The 20,026-nt window shown below is 44.8% G+C and overlaps 1 protein-coding gene across 1 annotated transcript in view; it reads right to left on the bottom strand.

Moving 5' to 3' along the window:
- LOC122814269 (glucosidase 2 subunit beta-like) overlaps nt 1-20,026 on the bottom strand; it is an 834,731-nt gene that overhangs the window by 474,152 nt on the left and 340,553 nt on the right. The window contains exon 3 of the mRNA XM_044086863.1: nt 5,260-5,355. Within this exon, the coding sequence (XP_043942798.1) occupies nt 5,260-5,355 (96 nt within the window). The remainder of the gene's footprint in view (nt 1-5,259; nt 5,356-20,026) is intronic.

Raw genomic sequence — 20,026 nt, forward strand, 5'->3', positions numbered from 1 at the left:
AGGAATGTAATAGTCTCTCCCCTTTGTTTTGAGGATTAGGGTAAAAGGTAGGTAAGTGTATAGCCTGATTCAAAGCTACCCTGGATACCACCTTTGGCATAAAGGACAGGTTGGTTCGTAAGGAAACTCTGTCCTGATGGAAGATGATAAAAGGCTGCACAGCCATGAGGGCTTGTAGTTCCGATACCCTATGAGCTGAGGTGATAGCCAGAAGGAAAGCTGTTTTCCAGGACAAATATTGCAAATCTGTTGAGGCAGCTGGCTCAAAAGGAGGCAAGGTCAGCTTTTCTAGAATGAAGTTGAGGTCCCAAGCAGGAATTGGTTGTTTCCTTGGGGGTTTTATATTCTTAGCCCCTCTGAGGAACTGTCTTAAGAGGGGGTGAGAGAATAAAGGTGGATCAGTGTTGTATTCTGCAGAAATGGCTGAGGCATGGATTTAAATGGCGGAGAATGAAAGTCCACTGCTTAGCAGCTCAGCTAGACACTGTAATATTTGAGGTAAATTCAGTTTTCCAGGATTCTGGCCCTTTTTCTCATTCCAGGCACAAAACCGTTTCCATTTTGCAGAGTAAGCTTTTCTAGTAGACGGCCTTCTGGCCTCCAAAATTACATCCTGCACCTCTCCTTGGAGAGTAGGGTCTGTTGTGATGTTAAGGAATCTTCCATGCAGCCAGATTGAATGTTTTCAGCTGACTGTGAAGAGTTTTGCAGCTGTGCTGAGTCAGAAGAAGAGGCATTAGATGTAGGGTCCATGGAGGGGAATGCGTCAGGCTCCTCAGGAGTGGGTACCAGTGCTGTCTTGGCCAGTCTGGAGCAATGAGAATCATCTTTGGTCTGTCTGCTCTGGTTTTTAATAGAACTTTGGGCAGCAGAGGAAGAGGTGGAAAGGCATAAACTGTCATTGTTGTCCAACTGAAAGAGAGAGTGTCCACTCTCCAGGCCTGTGGATGAAAAGTCCTTGAGCAGAATTTTGTCAATTGGTGATTTTTGTGGGAGGCAAAGAGATCTATGTCTGGCCTTCCCCATGCTTGAATTATCTCTGTAAAAACTTGAGGATGCAACTTCCATTTGTGTGGATCTGTCATATTTCTGCTTAGGTTGTCTGCCAGCATGTTTTCCTTGCCTGGCAAGTATTGTGCTTGAAGGTCGATTTGTAATTCCAGAGCCATGTTCCAAAGTGACATAGCCAGCCTGCATAGGGGGTATGAATGGGTTCCTCCCTGTTTGTTTATGTACCACATTACTGTGGTGTTGTCTGTCCTTATCAATAGTTGACCTGGATGCAGAAGGTCTTTGAAAGCTATAATAGCATTTATTACTGCTAGCATTTCCTTTTGAGTGATGTGAAGGTGCTTTTCTTTTTGGGACCATCTGCCCTGAATGCAACGATCTGTCATGTGCGCCGCCCAGGCGTAGTCCGAGGCGTCTGTTGTGATGACTTGATTTGCTTGAGGCTTGCAAAATGGGAGACCTGTGTTTGTTTGGCATGCTTGAGCCCACCACAGAAATTCCTTTTGAAGATATGGAATTAGTGGTATTATTGTTTCCAAACTGTGGCTGTGTTGAGACCATAGGTTTTTCAGGTACCACTGAAGTTTCCTCATATGCAGCTTTGCACATGGGATTAGTAGGATGCAAGATGCCATGAATCCCAGAGCCTGCAGGATTTTCCTTGCAGTCAGCCTGGTGAAATTTGCTAGTTTTCTGAAGTACTGAGTTAGTTGCCCCTGCTTCTCTGGCGTGAGGTAGGCCATCTGGGTGTTTGTGTCCAAGTTGGCACCCAGGAAAATTATTTTCTGAGAGGGTATTAGGCTTGATTTCTTTTTGTTGACTGTGTATCCCAGAAAATTCAACAACATTATTACAAAAGCCAGATGTTTCAGAAGTATGTGCTTGCTGTCCGCGTGGATCAGGCAGTCGTCCAAATATGGGTATATTTGTATCCCTTGAAGTCTGCAGTAGGCAATTACTGATGCCAGGCATTTCGTGAATACTCTGGGCGCAGTAGATAAGCCAAAGGGCAATGCAGAGAATTGATAATGGGTTGAACCTGCAAGAAATCTGAGGTATCTTCTGCAATTTTGTCTGATTGGGACATGCAGGTATGCCTCCTTGAGTTGCAATGTTACCAGCCAAGACTCCTTGCCCAGCATGGGAAGAAGCTGCTGTAATGTGAGCATCTTGAATTTTGGTATGAGTAAAAATGTGTTTAGGATGGATAGGTCCAAAATAGGTCTCCAATCTTTTCCCTTCCTTGGTACCAGGAATAGTCTGGAATAAAAACCTTGACCTTGTTCGTGAGTAGGTACCTCTTGAATAGCTTTCATGTCCATGAGATCTGAAATTTGTCTTTGTGCCTCTGCCCTTTGATTGTGTGGCAGGTTTGGCATGCCTCTCATTTTTGGAAGGGTGTGAAAATGGAATCTGTAGCCTCTGTTTATAATGTCCAGGATCCATTTGTCTTTTGTGACAATATGCCAATTTTTTGAAAATAATGCCAGTTTTCCACCTAAGGGTGCTGCCATTTGAGCCTTGCTTGGCATGCAAAGGGGAAAGTCATTGGGCTTGCTTTCTGAATGGCTGCCAACTATCCTCACCACCTCTTTGTGTAGGAGCTTGCCATTGTCTGCCTCTAAACGATCCTTGAGATTGCCCTCTGCCCCTCGAGTCTGTATCTACCTCTTTGGGGTCTGTCCGTGGCTGGAAAGGACCAATTTTTGGAAGGCCAATTTCTACTGAAACGTGGAGGTTGTACCTGTAGAAAATCTTTCACTGTTTGCATTGATTTAGCCTTTTCCTCCATTTTCTTTAATACCTCTTCAGCTTTAACACCAAATAATACATCCTTTTGGAGAGGGGCATCTAGTAATTTAGCTTTGACATGATCTGGTAAGGTTTGCTCCTTGAGTCAGGCATGTCTACGTATGACTGTTCCTGTAACAGCAGCTCTACATGAGGCCGTTAGAGCATCAAAACCACATTGCAAGGTATGTTTACCCACTTGCTCTGCACTATGCATCAAATCCTGCAACTCCTTCAAGTCTGGTTGTCCAGGTTGTGACATTTTGCTTCTCAACTGTGATAACAGAAACTGTTGGTACTTGAGCATATGGAACTGGCAATTTAATGCCCTCATGGTTAAAGTGGCCGAGGTGTATACCTTTTTTCCTCACCTTTCTAAGGATCTTGAATCTCTCTTGGAAGGTAATGGATTTTTAGCAGTGGAGGCCTTAATTCCCTTGGGGCCCTGTGAGATAGTTTCTGGGTCAGCCGCATGGCTTTTGTATAAAAATTCGTGCGAGTCAGGAACCCGGTAGTACCTGTCAGGCTTGACTGGGGCTGGAGGTAAAGAATCCGGGTTAAGGCAGGCCTCCGAGCACACATCATCTAGTATGTCTAAGACCGGAGGTATAGCCAGAGGCCTGTGCTGAGGTAGCAAGAGAAAATCCCTAAGCCTTTTCTTGGAATCCGAGTACTCTTGGCCTTCCCAGTGGAAGTGCTCCCTTAAGGTATGCAAGGTTTCCCCAAATGAGTAATCCTCTGGGGGGGGGGGGGGGGGACAGAGGGAATGGATTCCTCTGCATCAGAATCTTCAAAAGGGGAGTAAGAATGTTCCTGTTCATCAGAGTGCTCTGAAATAATGGAGGCCTGGTCAGAGGAGGGGGATTCTTCCTCCACTCTGGGCCTTTTGTCCGAGGGGGAGGGGTTGAGAACCCCTGATAAGAGTAATTAAATCCTCAGCCATTTTAAGCATCTGTTTTTTAGGCATGGGGCCTGGAGAAGGGCCCGGTGTAGCTTGTCTCTTAGAATGCATGGCTGCTTTAGACTTAGTGAAAGCCTTGATGGAAAAAGAAGAGGAAGGTCTGAAGACACCTTGAGAGGAGGCAGACCTGTCTACATTTTGAGATTCACCACCGAAAGTGGCTTCTGTATCTGTAGTCGGGGTGTGGGCCGAGGAGCCTGCAACCTCGGGCACAGAAGACACCGCCAATGAAGTGTCGTCGGTAGGCAGGGGCTGCGTAGGTGCCTCGCTGAGAACCGGACCACTTGTAGTTGGCTTTGGCGTGGTGTCGGTAGAGGCCGCGGACCTCGTGTGTCGGTCCTTATCTTTGCGTTTTTTAGACAAAACTGGAGTCGGAGTATCCGATGACATAATATAGTTAAATTTTTTGCCAAAATAATGCTGAGCGAACTCCGCCCGACACTTAATGGTGCATTTGTTGAATGTAGCACAAAAACAACAGACCGAGACGTCGTGGTCTGGGCCTAAGCAAGGAATGCAGAGGGAATGAAAATCCTTATGCGGTATTTGCTTCCCACATGAAATGCAATTATTAACTTTGTCTGACATCGGTCTGAGGCAAGAAAAGTTTCCCCAACGGGGTACTTAGCTTTCAAGAAGACTTCGGTTGCAAAATTTTCGTAATTTCAGGAGCTGGCCGACCGGCACTTGCGAACTGCTTCTGCTTCGGGCACCGCGCGGCAAGAAAGACTGGGGAAAATGGCGTCGGCTGGTTCTTTTATACCCCTGTCGCACTGACGTCAGGGAAGAAGCGACGACAACCGACGCCAGACCTATTCGGCCGACCGAGGACCCACCTGACGGCAGGAGAACCCATCTATTATGACTGCAGCTGTATGCACGATGAACATCAGGGAGTATGCCAAAACAACACAGGACATATCTTGAGGAGGGTCAGGCGAGGACTTGATCTTGGAGTATTTGTCCTTGAGGTGATGCTCTAAAGTAATGTGTCTGGCTTCAAGGAAGATCCATCTGTCAGATTCCATGTGAAGAATTCTCAGCGACACAATGTTCTTGACTGCAAACTTGGGAAACAACTTTTCCCTTGTTCACCTTCAAGCAGTTGGGGTTCAAGCTATGGCCATTGTGGCAGCTGTCAATTCTACACTCTTCCCCGAGACAGTAAATGCAAAGTGCATGTGGGTCTTGGTTGATAATTTGATGGCCATATAGACACTTACTGTTCTGCTGATGTTTACTACAGAAATACATAAGCAAAGACTGAGATCCAAACTCTCCACTGCAACAACTAACTACTGGGCTTTGAGGAGTCACAAACTTACAGAACAGGCCTTTTATATCAGCATAGGCACAAGGATATGCTGGCATGTGGATTTTTACAGAAAGTGTGAAAATGTAATTGGTGGAAAACTTACAAACAACTAAGGACCCATTCAGGAGGGTCTTTGATGTTAGATCTATTGTTTCTACATACTAGCTGAAAAAAATCTTACCACAGATGCCATCATTGACTCGAGATGCTGGGAGATACGTAGGTCTGTATCCAGTATTTGTACAGTGGAATTTCCCATTGGGACAGGCAGAGGTACCTAAAGGGATAAAATACACATCAGTGATGTATAAAGCTAGGAAAACCCACACAACTTTTAGTTACATCCTTTCTTCTTTACTTTCCTTGTCAACTGTATTTCTCTAACAAATTTTTCCAAGAAAACATATGTACATGGCCACTCCTGCATGCACAACAGAACACCTGATGTAAACTGGACTAGCAGAAAATTGAATGAAATAAAAAATACAAATAAAATGATAAACATAACACCATCTTGAGCAGTCTTCTAAAAGTACATCACTGAGGACTTCTGCTTTTTCTAATATGTTAGAGAACATTTTGAAATTTCACACTGGTATAGTTGATCACTCATTGTTTTTGCAATACCTACTTTAACCCATTCAGGAGCATGGGGGGTGGGAAAGGTACAGTTGTGTATCTACCATAAATATACATGTTCGAGTGTATTCACTGTTGCAGTCATTACACTTGGGTTATCCTGCTGGCAGGCGACCCGCAGTCGGCCCGAGTTCCAAAGTCTTGGTCCGGCGTCGGTTGCTGTCGCCTCTTCCCTGACGTCAGTGCGCCAGGGGTATAAAAGTTGCAATCGACGCCATTTTCTTCAGTTTTTCTTGCCCAAGATGTCAGGTGCCCCCAGATAGGAAGGCTGAAAAGATAAAAATATGCCAAAAAATGCATATATTACTATAAACATTTCCTTCATCTACAAGCAAATACACCACATAGGTTGTATAGAGTTGAGAAGTACAGAAATGTCCCAGCAAAGAAAAGAGGGATGGTGGGTGGGTAACCTGGACTGCAACAGTGAATACACTCGAACATCTACATTTATGGTAGGTACACAACTGTACTGTGTTCATCATGTTTCACTGTTGCAGTCATTACACTTTGGTAGAATCCCAAAGCTGAGGTTGGGTGGCTGGGTCTAAATTGGATTTGGCGAGGCTAACAATCCCTGCAGAACTGCAGTGGCAAAGCCTGCTCTAGATTTGGAGTACAGAGGTAAGTGGTAGTGCTTGCTGAAAATGTGCACTAAGCTCCAGGTTGCAGCTTTTAATATGTCTTTGGCTGGTACTCCTCTGAGGAAAGCTGCTGAAGTGGCTGCTGCTCTGGTAGAATGAGGCTTAATGCCCTTAGGCACAGATTTGCCATGCTGTGCATAACAGAAGCGGATGCAGTGTCCTATCCATTTGGAGATTGTCTGCTTTGTAATAGGCTTTCCTTGTGATCCTGCAGCATATCCTACAAACAGTTGCTCAGTTTTTCTGAAAGCTTTTGCTTTGTCCAAGTAGAATCGTAGCTGCCTGTGTATATCCAAAGCGTGCAGAAGTCTTTCCCCTTTATTCTGGGGATTTGGGTAGAAAGTAGGTAAATGAATAGGTTCATAGGTTCATAGGTTTATACTAGGCTATCTGCCCTAAGGCATTTATAAGCCTAGCCCAAATTTTTGTGGCTTACGCCACCCCTTATATGAAAAAATACTGTGCCCATTAGTTTGTTGTGCCTCTGTCCAGCAGTGACACAGAGATGATCCCCGGGGTAAACCTACGATCTCCCATCCACAGGTCTACATTTCTCTTGAACAGAGTCAGCGAGGTGCTCTGCCTCACATGGACCGGGATTTTATTCCACAGCATAGGGAGTCTCTGAGTGATAAATCTATCCCTCCAGCACGTCCCATTTATATCCGTGCTAAGGTTTAAGTCGCTTGCTCTAGTGGTTTTGGTGGATTTGGATTTTTTGAGGTGGAGCATGTCCATTAATTCGGGTTGGACATGGCCTTGTATGTCAGGCACATGTCACCTCTGAGCAGGCGGTATGCGACTGAATAGAGCTGGAGTTTCTTCAATCTGGCAGCATATGACAGATTTTGGAGTCCCTTTATCCTTTTGGTGAGGAACTTTTGGGGTCTCTCCAATTGCTGCAGATGTCGGGTGAGATACATCCCGAATGGGGCATTGTACTCAATCATTGGTCTGATAAGTGAAGAGTACAGGGGAACAATGACCTCACTAGATCTGGATGTGAATCCCTTCATGATCAGGTGGGCAATGTAGAAGGTCTTTCTAACCAGTTTAGCAAGCGTGAATGTCAAAGAAAGGCCACTGTCAACCTGGGTCCCCAGGTCCCTGATAACCTCTTCTGTGCTTAGTGGATTGCCACCTATATGGTAGCTTGGGGTTACCTTGTTTTTCCCGAAGGGTATGACTATACATTTTTGGCGTTTAACTTCAGGCCATGGCTCTGGCACCAGCTATCTGTTTCCGTGAGTCCCTTCTGAAGGATATCCGTGTCCGATGCACTTTCCACTATGGCACCCAGTTTGCAGTCGTCTGCAAACTTTGTCAGCCAAAGTCCTCCCATGTTGGCCTGTACTTCTGAGAAGTAGATGCCAAACAATAGGGGCCAAGGACCGAGCCCTGTGGGACACCACTTGTGACCGGCTTGGAGTCTGACACAGCGCCAGCAACTCTAACCCTGTGGGTTCTGTCCTTAAGCCAGTTTGCAACCCATCTTGTGACATATGGGTTTACATTTAAGCTGGTAAGTTTTTCTACAATACCAGTGGGGTATTGTGTCAGCTTTTGCAAGGTCAAGGTAGGCTGTATGGACTGCCTTTCCTCATCAATGGCCTTGGTGACTGTTTGAAGAAGTCGACCAAGTTCAAAAGGCATGATCTTCCCTTGACAAAGCCAAACTGGGTCGGGTCCAATGTCTGCAAGTCCCCTATATCTTTGTTTATGAGCTCCATTATGATCCTCTCCATAGCTTTGCAGAGTAGACTTGTTAAGCTTATGTGGCGGTAATTACCAGGGTCCGTAGAGGCGCCGCCTTTGTGGAGTGGGACCACAGTTGCCGTACGCCACTCCTTGGGCACGTATCCTGTGGTAAGGCTGAGATTAAACAGCTGCCTTATGTGCGGGTTTAATTCCTCATTTAGCTCGTGTAGCACACAGCCGGGGACACCATCCAGTCCCATTGATGCTGTGTTTTTAGCTTTAGAGAGAGCAGCTTTCACCTGCGCATTTGAGATGTCCGGGAGGCTACACTCGGCTGGGATAGTTATCTATCCTTTAGGGGGGGAGAGGGGGGTGAAGTTTGCACTGAACCTGTCTGCCAGTATGTTGGCAATGTCTGTAGGTTCAGTGATTTTTTTATCATTTTGGACTAATTCTGAGCATATCTGGGAGTTTCCACCCAGGTTCCTAACATAGCTGAAAAAGGCCTTATGATTGTCCTTTGAATCCATGGCAATTTTTCTCTCAAAATTGGCCTTAGTTGATTTTATGAGTGCTCGTATTTTTTTACTAATAATGAGCTAGGGTCACTTCCCTTTTATGGATTTTGTTCTATCATGTATTAGCTTTCTCCTCTTATTGTAAAGTTTGTTAATGGCTGGGGTCCACCAGACTGGACGTTTGCCCTTTGTGGAAAGAGTCTTGGTTTTATTTGGGATTGCCTGATCCATGCAGTCCTGGAGGTGTTCATAGAAGGCATTTGTAAGGGCTTCCAGCTTGGGTTGTGGTATCCACTGGCTCAGGGGCCTTGAAGGATACCACACCAGTCTTGAGTAGTGTGAAGTTTGCTTTAGAGAAGTTCTTCACTATGCTCTTTTTGTTTGGCGTGGGGGGATGTGGATTTCCAATGAGATTAGTTTATGATCAGATCTCACCAATGAGGGATATACTTCCAGTGTGGAGCATTTTGTCCCCATGTTTGTGACAATGAGATCTAGTATATTTTCTCCTCTCGTGGGAACAGTGACTAGCTGTTCCATGGCATTTGAATTTATGAACTCCAGGAACCGTTGGGCTAGAAAGTTAGGGCTTGAGTAATGTTCCCAGTCTATATTCGGGTAGTTGAAGTCACCCAATATGATGGTGTTTGGAGATACATTTATACCCTCCAGTGTCTTCAGGAAGGCTGTGTGGGGTTCCTGAGTTTGAGAGGGTGGCCTGTAGCATGCTACATTTTGTAGAGCAGTTTTGTCTATGGTTAGTTGCACCTGGATGGTTTCCGAAGCTTCATGCGTTGCCACCAACCTGGAGGTGTGGGTATCCTTTATGAATATGGATACACCCCTCCTTTTGTGGTGTGGTCCGGGTTTTGGGGCGGAGCATGATATGAGGTAAAACCTAATAGTGCGGGGTGCTCTCAGGAGCCTTGAACCAGGTTTCAGTTACAGCACAGACATCGATGTTCTCCATACTGAGAAGGGCCTCGAGTGCGTGCATTTTGAGATTTAGACTTCTGGCATTGAGCAGCATTACCCTCAGTTTCTTCCCATTTTTGTTTTCTAGGGTGGTAGGTTTAGAATTTGAGCCTTGCCTAAAAAGGCACTATGGGGGTGGCAAGAGCCTTAGCCAATATCCAGAATCCCAGGGTGACAGGTGCAAGCCGTCCCTTGCGAGCAGCGTGGCTTGTCAAGCATGTCATCCCAGGCAGACAGACACTGGATCCCTTTGAATGACACCAGACATTAAGCCAATTGTTAAAGCTGATCATCTTGTCTCTATATTGTGGCATCATTCTTGGTGAAGGAAGGATACTGCTCAGGGTTAGGGTCATACCTGCCTGGGCTACATAATCAGAGAGCTCCTCTATGTCTCTTTTCATGTAGTCCAGGGAGTGCGACTCAGGTCGTTCACACCAGCATGGACAATGACTGTGTCATATTTGTACTTGCCGTGGAGTGACCTGAGTGCTTGTGTTATGTGGCGGATTCTAGCGCCCGATAGGCAGATTACTGTGACCCTCTCCTTGTTCAGCCTGGTGAGTGGGACGTCAGTGTGTCTGACTATGGAGTCACCTATGACAAGTATGTTTGGTGTTGTATTTGGCCTTAAGGGCTGTGACTGCTTTGCACACTGCTTTTGTGGTTTATGTGTTGCTTCTGGGGTGTCTTGAGGTAGCAGTTGTTTGGGTGTCTGCTTTGGAGGCCTCTGCTGTTTAGGTAAATTTTTACTCAGAGCCTCCGAGTATGTCTTTGTGTGTTTATGTGTTTGATTCAGTGGAGTGGTAGCATTATGTGAGGCTGGTTTTGTGGTGTGTGTAGTTGCCTTCTCCTCCTGTCTGGTCTTGCCAGTCCTGAGTTGAGAGAGCTCAGCCTCCAGTTTGGCTGAATAGCTGCATCTCTCGCAAGTATTTGTGTTATGTGGGAGGAGGAGAGGATTGTCTGTGTACATGAGGCAGTTATAACATTGCCTCAAGATTCCCAGATTCACCAGCTGGACCGGAATGGTTTGGTTTAAGGCCAAACTGGTGATCACTTTTAGCATGAATGTTGGGTTTGTCCTAAGACAAACCCTGTCCTGATGAAAAATGAGAAAAGGTTCCACAGCCATCAATGCCTGTAACTCTGAGACTCTTCTTGCTGAAGTGACTGCTAGGAGCAGAGCAGTTTTCCATGACAAGAATTTTAGATCAGCTGTGCTGGCTGGTTTAAATGGAGGTAGTGTTAGTTTTTCTAAAACAAAATTGAGGTCCCACGTAGGTACTGGTGCTCTCCTAGGGGGTCTTATATTCTTTGTCCCTCTGAGGTACTGTCGTAGTAGAGGATGTGAAAAAATAAGAGGATCCGTATTGTAATGAGCTGAAATGGCAGAGGCATGGATTTTAATGGATGAAAAAGATAGGCCTTTGTCCAACATCTCAGTTAGGTATTGGTTTATAGGTTCATAGGTTCATAGGTTCATACTAGGCTATCTGCCCAAGGGCATTTATAAGCCTAGCCCATAGTTATGTGGCTTTCGCCACCCCTTTAGTTTGAATAAAAACTATGCCTATCATTTTTCTGTGCCTCTGTCAAGCAGTGACACTGAAGTAATCCCTGGGGTATATCTGCGATCTCCCATCCATTGGTCAAGATTCCTCTTGAACAAGGCCAGTGAGGTGCTCTGCCTCACATGTACCGGGATTTTGTTCCACAGCATAGGGAGTCTCTGGGTGATGAATCTGTCCCTCCAGCACGTTCTATTTATAACCGTGTCAAGGTTTAAGTCTCCGCCCTTGTGGTTCTGAGGGATCTAGATTTTTGAGGTGAAGCATATTCATCAAATCTGGGTTTGACATGGCCTTATATGTCAGGCACAGGTCACCTCTGAGCAAGCGGTATGAGACTGAATAAAGCTGGAGTTCTTTCAGTCAGGCAGCATAAGACATATTTTGAGACCCTTTATCCTTTTGGTGAGGAACTTTTGGGGCCTTTCAAGCTGCATCAGGTGTCTGGTCAGATACATTCGAGCGGGCATTGTACTCAATCATAGGTCTAATGAGTGATGAGTACAGGGGGACGATGACCTCCCTTGATCTAGATGTGAATCCCTTCATGATCAGGTGGGCGATATAGAAGGTTTTCCTAACTACTTTAGCAACATGAGTGTCAAGCGAAGACTACTGTCAACTTGGGTCCCCAGATCCCTGATGACTTTTCTGTGCTCAGTGGATTGTCACCTATATGGTAGCTAGGGGTAACCTTGTTTTTCGAAGGGTATGACTATGCATTTTTGGCGTTTAACTTCAGGCCATGGCTCTGGCACCAGTTATCCGTTTCTGTGAGGCCCTTCTGGAGGATATCTGTGTCAGATGTGTTTTCGACTATGGCCAGTTTGCAGTCATCTGCAAACTTTGTCAGCCATAACCCTCCTGTGTTTGCTTGTACTTCAGAAAAGTAGATGCGAACAAGAGTGGACCCAGGACTGAGCCCTGTGGGACACCACTTGTGACAGGCTTTGAGTCTGACATGGCTCCAGCAACTCTGACCCTGTGGGTTCTGTCGCTTAGCCAGTTTGCAACCCATCTTGTGATGTATGGGTTTACATTCAAGCTGATGAGTTTTTGATGATACCGAGTGGGGTATTGTGTGAAGGCCTTTGCCAGGTCGAGGTAGGCTGTATGGACTGCCTTTCCCTCATCAATGGCCTTGGTGACTGTCTCGAAAAGTCAACCAAGTTTAAGAGGCAGGATCTGCCTTTGACAAAGCCAAACTGGGTTGGATCCAAAGTCTGCAAGTTCCCTATGTCTTTATTTATGAGTTCCATTATGATCCTCTCCATGGCTTTGCAGATAAGGCTTGTCAAGCTAATGGGCGGTAATTTCCAGGGTCTGTGGAGGCACCGCCCTTATGAAGTGGGACCACAGTCGCCGCGCCACTCCTTGGGTACGTATCCTGAGGTGAGGCTAAGATTAAACAGCTGTCCTAACTGTGGGTTTAATTCCTCGTTGAGTTCATGAAGCACACAGCCGGGGACACCATCCGGTCCCATGGATGCTTTGTTTTTTGCCTTAGTGAGGGCAGTTCTCACCTGGGCGTTGGAGATGTTTGGGGGGCTACAATCCTCTGGAATAGATATCTCTCCTTTTGGGGAAGGGGAGAAGTTTGCACTGAACCTGTCAGCCAGTATGTTAGCAATGTGTGTAGGTTCAGTAATTTTCACATCATTTTGAACTAATTCTGAGCATATCTGGGAGTTTCCTCCTAGGTTTCTAACATAGCTAAAGAAGGCCTTATGATTGTCTTTAGAGTCCTTGGCGATTTTTCTCTCAAAATTTGCCTTGGATGATTTTATGAGAGCTCTTAGTTTTTACTTATAATGATCAAAGGTGTCTTACCTTTCAAGGATTTTGCTCTATCTTGTAGTAGCTTCCTTCTTTTGTTGTAGAGCTTGTTTATGGCTGGGGTCCACCAGACTGGACGCTTGCCTTTGGTACAGAGAGTCTTAGTTTTGTTTGGGATTGCCTGATCCATGCAGTCCTGTAGGTGCTGGTAGAAGGCATTTGTAAGTGATTCAGCGGTTTGAGTAATGTTTACCACTGGCTCAGGGGCCTTAAAGGAGACCACACTAGTTTTAGAAGTGTGAAATCGGCTTTTGAGAAGTTTTTCACTGTGGTCTTTTTGTTTCAGGTGGGGCGGGATGAGGACCTCCAGCGAGATTAGTTTATGATCTGATCTCACCAGTGAGGGGTATACTTCGGTGTTGAACATTTTGATCCCATGTTCGTGATGATGAGATCAAGTATGTTTTCACCTCTTGTGGGGATGGTGACTAGTTGTTCCATGGCATTTGAGTTTATGAACTCCAGGAATCTTTGGGTTAGAGTGTTGGGCTTGAGTAGTGTTCCCAGTCTATATTAGGGTAGTTGAAGTCACCTAGTATGATGGTGTTTGGAGATACATTTATCCCCTCGTTTTCAGGAAGGCCATGTGAGGTTCCTGAGTTTGAGAGGGTGGCCTGTAACATGCTACAAATTGCAGAGCAGTCTTGCCTATGGTTAATTGCACCTGGATGGTCTCCGATGCATCGTGCATTGCCACCAACCTTGAGGTGTGGGTGTCCTTTATGAATATGGACACCCCCTCCTTCTTGGTGTTGTCCGGATTTTGGGGCGGAGCATGATATGAGGTGAAACCTGTTAGTGTTGGGGTGCTCTCAGGAGCCTTGAACCAGGTTTCTGTCACAGCACAGACATCGATGTTCTCCATATTGAGAAGGTCCTCGAGTCGTGCATCTTGAGATTGAGACTTCTGGCATTGAGCAGCATTACCCTTAGTTTTTTTCCTTTTTGGTGTTCTAGGGTGGTAGGTTTAGAATTTGAGCCTTGCCTAAAAAGGCACTATGGGGTGGCAAGAGCCTTTGCCAATATCCGAAGCCAGGGGTGACAGGTGCAAGCCGTCCCTTGCGAAGCAGCGTGGCTTGTCCAGCATGTCATCCCAGGCAGACAGACATTGGATCCCCTTTGAATGACACCAGAATTTAAGCCAATTATTAAAGCTGATCATCTTATCACTGTATTGTGGCATCATTCTAGGTGAAGGTAGGATACTGCTCAAGGTCAGGGTCATACCTGCCTGGGCTACATAATCATTGCAAAATATGAGGTACATTAGGGACAAGTGGTTCGAGCCCGTGTGCCTGGTTCCAAGCACAGAATTTCTTCCATTTTTCTGCATAAGATTTCCTAGTGCTGGACCTCCTGGCTTCCAAAATTACATCCATAACAGCTTTAGAGAGAGGTGCAGTCTGAGTGGCTACATTATCTGCCATGCTGCCAGGTTTAAGGTTCTGAGTTGACTGTGCAGAATCTGATTGTTTTGTTGTGTCAGAAGATGAGTGATTTGAGGTAGAGGCCAAGGTGGGCCTTGGGAAAAACTCTTTATGAGTGGGTACCAGTGCTGGCGTGGCCAATCTGGTGCAATCAGGATAATTTTTGGCCTCTCGTCTGACTTTTAGAAGCATCTTCGTGAGTAGAGGCATTGGAAAGAAGGCATAGACTGTCAGGCCTTTCCAGCTGAATGATAGAGCATCCACTTTCCATGCTTGAGAGTGATAAGTCCTTGTGCAAAATTTCTGTAGTTGGCAATTGTGACGGGAGGCAAAAAGATCCATGTCTGGGCGTCCCCATTTCCTTGTTATTATGTTGAATACTTGTGGATTTAGCTTCCATTCATGAGATTTCTGCTTAGTTCGTCTGCCAGTGTATTTTTTGTTCCTGGCAGGAATTGTGCTTGCAGATATACCTGGTAGGTCAGTGCTGTGGTCCACAAAGTCATTGCTTGTCTGCATAGGGGGTAGGAATGTGTGCCCCCTTGCTTATGTACCACATAACTGGGGTATTGTCCGTCTTTATTAATAGTTGTCCTGGATGTATTAGGTCCCTGAAGGCTGTCAGGGCATTCTGTACAGCTAGCATCTCTTTTTGATTGATGTGAAGATGCATTTGTTCCTTGGGCCACGTGCCCTGAATACATTTTCCTGCCATATGTGCTCCCCAGGCATAATCCGATGCATCCGTTGTTATTGTCTGCCTGGCTGTAGGTGAGGTAAAAGGCTGTCCCTTGATGTGGTGACAGGCCTGGGACCATCGAAACTCCTGTTGTAGGCAGGGAATCAAGGTTATGACCGTCTCTAGGCTGTGACAATGCTGAGTCCAAACACTTTTTAGATACCATTGTAGTTTCCTCATATGCAGTTTTGCACATGGAATTAGAAGAATGTAGGATGCCATGAAACCCAGGGCCTGCAGAATTTTTCTTGCAGGGAGCTGGGTCTTTGTTGCCATCATTTGAAAGTAATGAGTCAGTTGCCTTTGTTTGTCTGGCGTGAGATAAGCCATCTGGGCAGTTGTATTTAAGCTTGCACCCAGGAATATCATCTCTTGAGAGGGCACTAGTTTTGATTTCTTTTCGTTTACTGTGTACCCTAGGCAAATTAGCAATCTTTTTACAAACGCCAGGTGTTTTAGAAGAATGTCCTTCCTCTTAGCTTGAATAAAGCAGTCGTCCAAGTAGGGATATATTTGAATTCCTTTTTGTCTGCAAAATGCAATTACTGGTGCCAGGCATTTTGTGAAGACCCTGGGCACAGTATATAAGCCAAAGGGCAGTGCAGAGAATTGGCAATGCACTGAGCCTGCTATAAATCTGAGGTATCTTCTGCACGATTGTCTGATTGGGACATGCAGGTATGCCTCCTTGAGATCCAAAGTAACTAGCCAAGCCTCCTTGCCCAGCATGGACAGAAGTTGTTGTAGTGTTAACATTTTGAATTTTGGAACATCCAGGAAAGTATTTAGGATTGACAGGTCCAGTATTGGTCTCCAGGCTTTGTCTTTTCTGGGTACTAAGAAAAGTCTTGAGTAAAATCCTTGTCCCTGTTCTTCTTGTGGAACTTTTTGAAAAGCTCCCATATCCATAAGAGCCGCAATCTGTTTTTGTGCCTCTGCCCATTGGTTTTGTGGCAGGTTTGGCATAACTTTTGGTTTTGGAAGCGTGTGGAAGTGGAACCTGTAGCCGTGAGAAACAATATTCAACACCCATTGGTCTTGGGTGATCATGTGCCAATTGTTTAAGAAAAGTGCTAGCTTTCCCCCTAGGGGTGCTGTCAACTGGTAAGAGCTTACGAAATAGGCTGGATACTCAAGGAACTGCACAGTAACAGAAGGATATGACCAACAGCTTTATTCAAGTTCACTATACAAGCTTGAGCGGACTGTGCTATGTAAATCCACAAAGATGAAACACACAAGGTCCACAGACAAGGTTAGCATTTCATCAGAACCAAGCTCATGATCACAGTTCTTAAAAGTCATATTAGGCCCAAAATGAATGAGTTGATTGAATTCCATCAAGTGATACATCCTTGTATGGCTTTGTGCCTCAAAACATACATTAATACTATGCACAAAATGTATAACCATTATTAAATAATGCAATGATAAACATTTGTTAAAAACAAGATTTGACTGTCACTGATTTCTATAAACTTGTAGTAATAATAATAATAATAGTAGTAGTAATAATAGCTAAAAAATTAAAAAATTATTACTTCATAAAGAATAAGTGGAACTACTTGACAAAAATGTCTTATTCTTTATGAAGTAATAATTTTTTATTTTTTTATTATGAAGTAATAATTTTTTAATTTTTTAATTTTTTAGCTATTATTACTACTACTATTATTATTATTATTACTACAAGTTTATAGAAATCAGTGACAGTCAAATCTTGTTTTTAACAAATGTTTATCATTGCATTATTTAATAATGGTTATACATTTTGTGCATAGTATTAATGTATGTTTTGAGGCAAAGCCACACAAGGATGATGTATCACTTGAGGAATTTTCATTCAACCAACCTATCATTTATTTGCTTTAATATGACTTTTTACTGTGATCATGAGCTTCTGTTCTGATGAAATCTGCTTCCGCAGATGAAAGCGCCTTTTAACCTTGTGGACCTTGTGTGTTTCATCTTTGTGTGGATTCATATACCAGTTTGTATAGTGAACTTGAATAAAGCTGTTGGTCATATCCTTCTGTTACTGTGCAGTTCCTTGAGTATCCAGCCTATTTCGTGAGTAACTGGTAAGAGCTTGGCATTTGCAGAGGGAAGTCATTGTGACTGTTTCCTATAAGGTTGTGATTTGTCTTCTTCTCCTTTGGGGGCTGAAGCACCCCCATTGTTTAGGTCTGTAGGAGCCTTGGGGCTGAGATCTGCCTCTTGGGAGTCTGTATCTGCCTCTTTGTGGCCTGTCTGACACTGGAAAGGACCAATTTTTTGAAGGCCAGTTTCTACTAAATCTTGGTGGTTGAACCTGTAAGAAATCTTTCACCGTTTGCATAGACTTTGCTTTATCCTCCATTTTCTTTAACACCTCTTCTGCCTTAACACCAAACAAAGTATCATGCTGTAACGGAGCATCCAGTAATTTTACTTTAACATGGTCAGGTAAACTTTGTTCTTTCAACCAAGCATGTCTTCGAATAAGAGAGCCTGTAACTGCGGCTCTACAAGAAGCCTCTAATGAATCAAAACCACATTGCAGAGTATGCTTTCCCACTTGTTCAACTGCATGCAATAAATCCTGCATTTCTTTACTGTCAGGACTTTCTATATTTGTAACCATTTTCTGCTTTAACAATGACATGAGGTACTGTTGATATTTAAACATGTGAAACTGACAGTTTAAAGCTCTTACAGCTAAAGTAGCAGAAGTGTAAACTCCCCCCCCCATCTGTCCAGAGCTCTGGAATCCCTATCTGAGGGGACAGGATTTTTGCCAGTGGAAGCCTTAACCCCTTTAGGACCTTGAGAAATAGTTTCTGGGTCTGCAGCAGGGTTTTTGTAAATAAATTTATGAGAGTCAGGGACCCTGTAGTACCTGAATGGCTTTAGTGGTGCAGGGGGTAAAGAATCAGGAGACAGACTGGATTCAGAAAAAAACATCATCTACAATATCAAGCACAGGGGGGACAGCCAGGGGCCTGTGCTGAGGCAATAAAAGGAAATCTCTGAGCCTTTTCTTGGATTCTGAGTAATCCTGGCTCTCCCAATGGAAATGCTCCCTCATGGCGTGCAGGGTTTCCCCAAAAGAGTAATCCTCAGGGGGTGAGGCTGAAGGAATGGACTCTTCAGCATCAGAGTCCTCATAGGGAGGGAGAGAATAGCCCTGATCAGAAGAAGAATAGTACAGTTTTGTACCTACCATAAATGTAGATGTTCGAGTGTACACCCTGCTGCAGTCATCACACTTGGGTTATCCTGTCGTCAGGCGGGCCCGCAGTCGGCCGGAATTCCAAAGTCTTGGTCCGGCGTCGGTTGCGGTCGCTTCTTCCCTGACGTCAGTGCGTCAGGGGTATATATAATGCATCCGACGCCATCTTCTTCAGTTTTTCTTGCCCCAGATGTCAGGTGCCCCCAAAAAGTTGGTCAGTAATTAGTACCAAATAAAGTAATTTCTTGCACAAACACAAAATCCCTCCAGCTATAAGCAAATACATCAGGAAGGTATTGTATAGATTTAGCCAGTTAGATCAGAGGGGATGGAGGGAGGGTAACCTGGACTGCAGCAGGGTGTACACTCAAACATCTACATTTATGGTAGGTACAAAACTGTACTATGTTCATCGTGTTACCCTGCTGCAGTCATCACACTTTGGTAGAATCCCAAAGCTATGGATGGGTGGAGGAGTTAGAGAGGGTTAGAGGAGGCTAGAAGGCCCTGCAGAACTGCAGTGGCGAAGCCAGCCCTAGTCTTAGAGTAAAGTGATAAGTGATAGTGTTTGGTAAAAGTGTGTACTGAACTCCAAGTTGCAGCTTCCAAAATCTCCTTGGTTGGTACCCCCCTGAGGAAGGCTGTAGATGTAGCTGTTGCCCTGGTAGAGTGGGGCCTAATGGTAGCAGGAACTGGTTTCCATAATGGGTATAGCAAAAACGAATGCAATGTCCTATCCATTTGGAAATGGTTTGTTTTGATATAGTCTTCCCTTGTGAAACTGCAGCATAGGATACAAGGAGCTGGTCAGATTTTCTGAAAACCTTAGTTTTATCCAAGTAGTAGCGAAGTTGCCTGTGAATGTCCAAAGAATGCAGTAGTCTTTCTCCTTTGTTCTGTGGGTTTGGGAAGAAGGTGGGTAAGTGAATGGTTTGATTTAAAGACACACTGGAAACCACCTTAGGCATGAAGGAAGGATTAGTTTGTAGAGAAACTCTGTCTTGATGGAAAATGAGAAAAGGTTCCACTGCCATTAGTGCCTGCAGCTCTGAGACTCTTCTAGCTGAAGTTATTGGTAGCAGCAGGGGCGTCTTCCATGATGGGAACTGTAGATCTGCAGAGAAAGCTGGTTCAAAGGGAGGTAGTGTAAGTTTTTCCAGAACAAAATTGAGGTCCCATGGTGTAGGTGCTCTCCTGGGGGGCCTAATGTTTTTTGACCCTCTGAGGAACTGCCTTAGAAGTGGATGTGAAAATAAGGGTGGTTCTGTGTTGTAGTGGGCTGAAATAGTTGATGCATGGATTTTAATGGAAGAAAAAGAAAGTCCTTTGTGCAACATCTCAGTTAAATACTGTAGAATCTGAGGCAGGTGAGGCTGAAGTGTGTTTTGGCCTTTAGTTTGGTTCCAAGCACAAAACCTTTTCCATTTGTCCGCATAGGCCTTCCTGGTGCTGGGCCTCCTAGCTTCCAGAATAACATCCATAACTGCTTGGGAAAGATGAGCTGGCTGGATGTTTAGGTGATTTTCCATGCAGCCAGATTTAAGGTTTTTAGCTGGCTGTGAAGAATCTGATTGTTTTGCTGTGTGAGTAAATGTGCAGTTTGTGGTAAAATCCAAGGTGGGCCCTGGCCCATATTCCTGAAAAGTGGGTACCAGTGCTGGTGTGGCCAGTCTGGGGCTGTGAGTATCAGTCG

The sequence above is a fragment of the Protopterus annectens genome, chromosome 10.part0, assembly GCF_019279795.1.
Source record: "Protopterus annectens isolate FY-2018-M chromosome 10.part0, PAN1.0, whole genome shotgun sequence".
Lineage (NCBI taxonomy): Eukaryota > Metazoa > Chordata > Ceratodontiformes > Protopteridae > Protopterus > Protopterus annectens.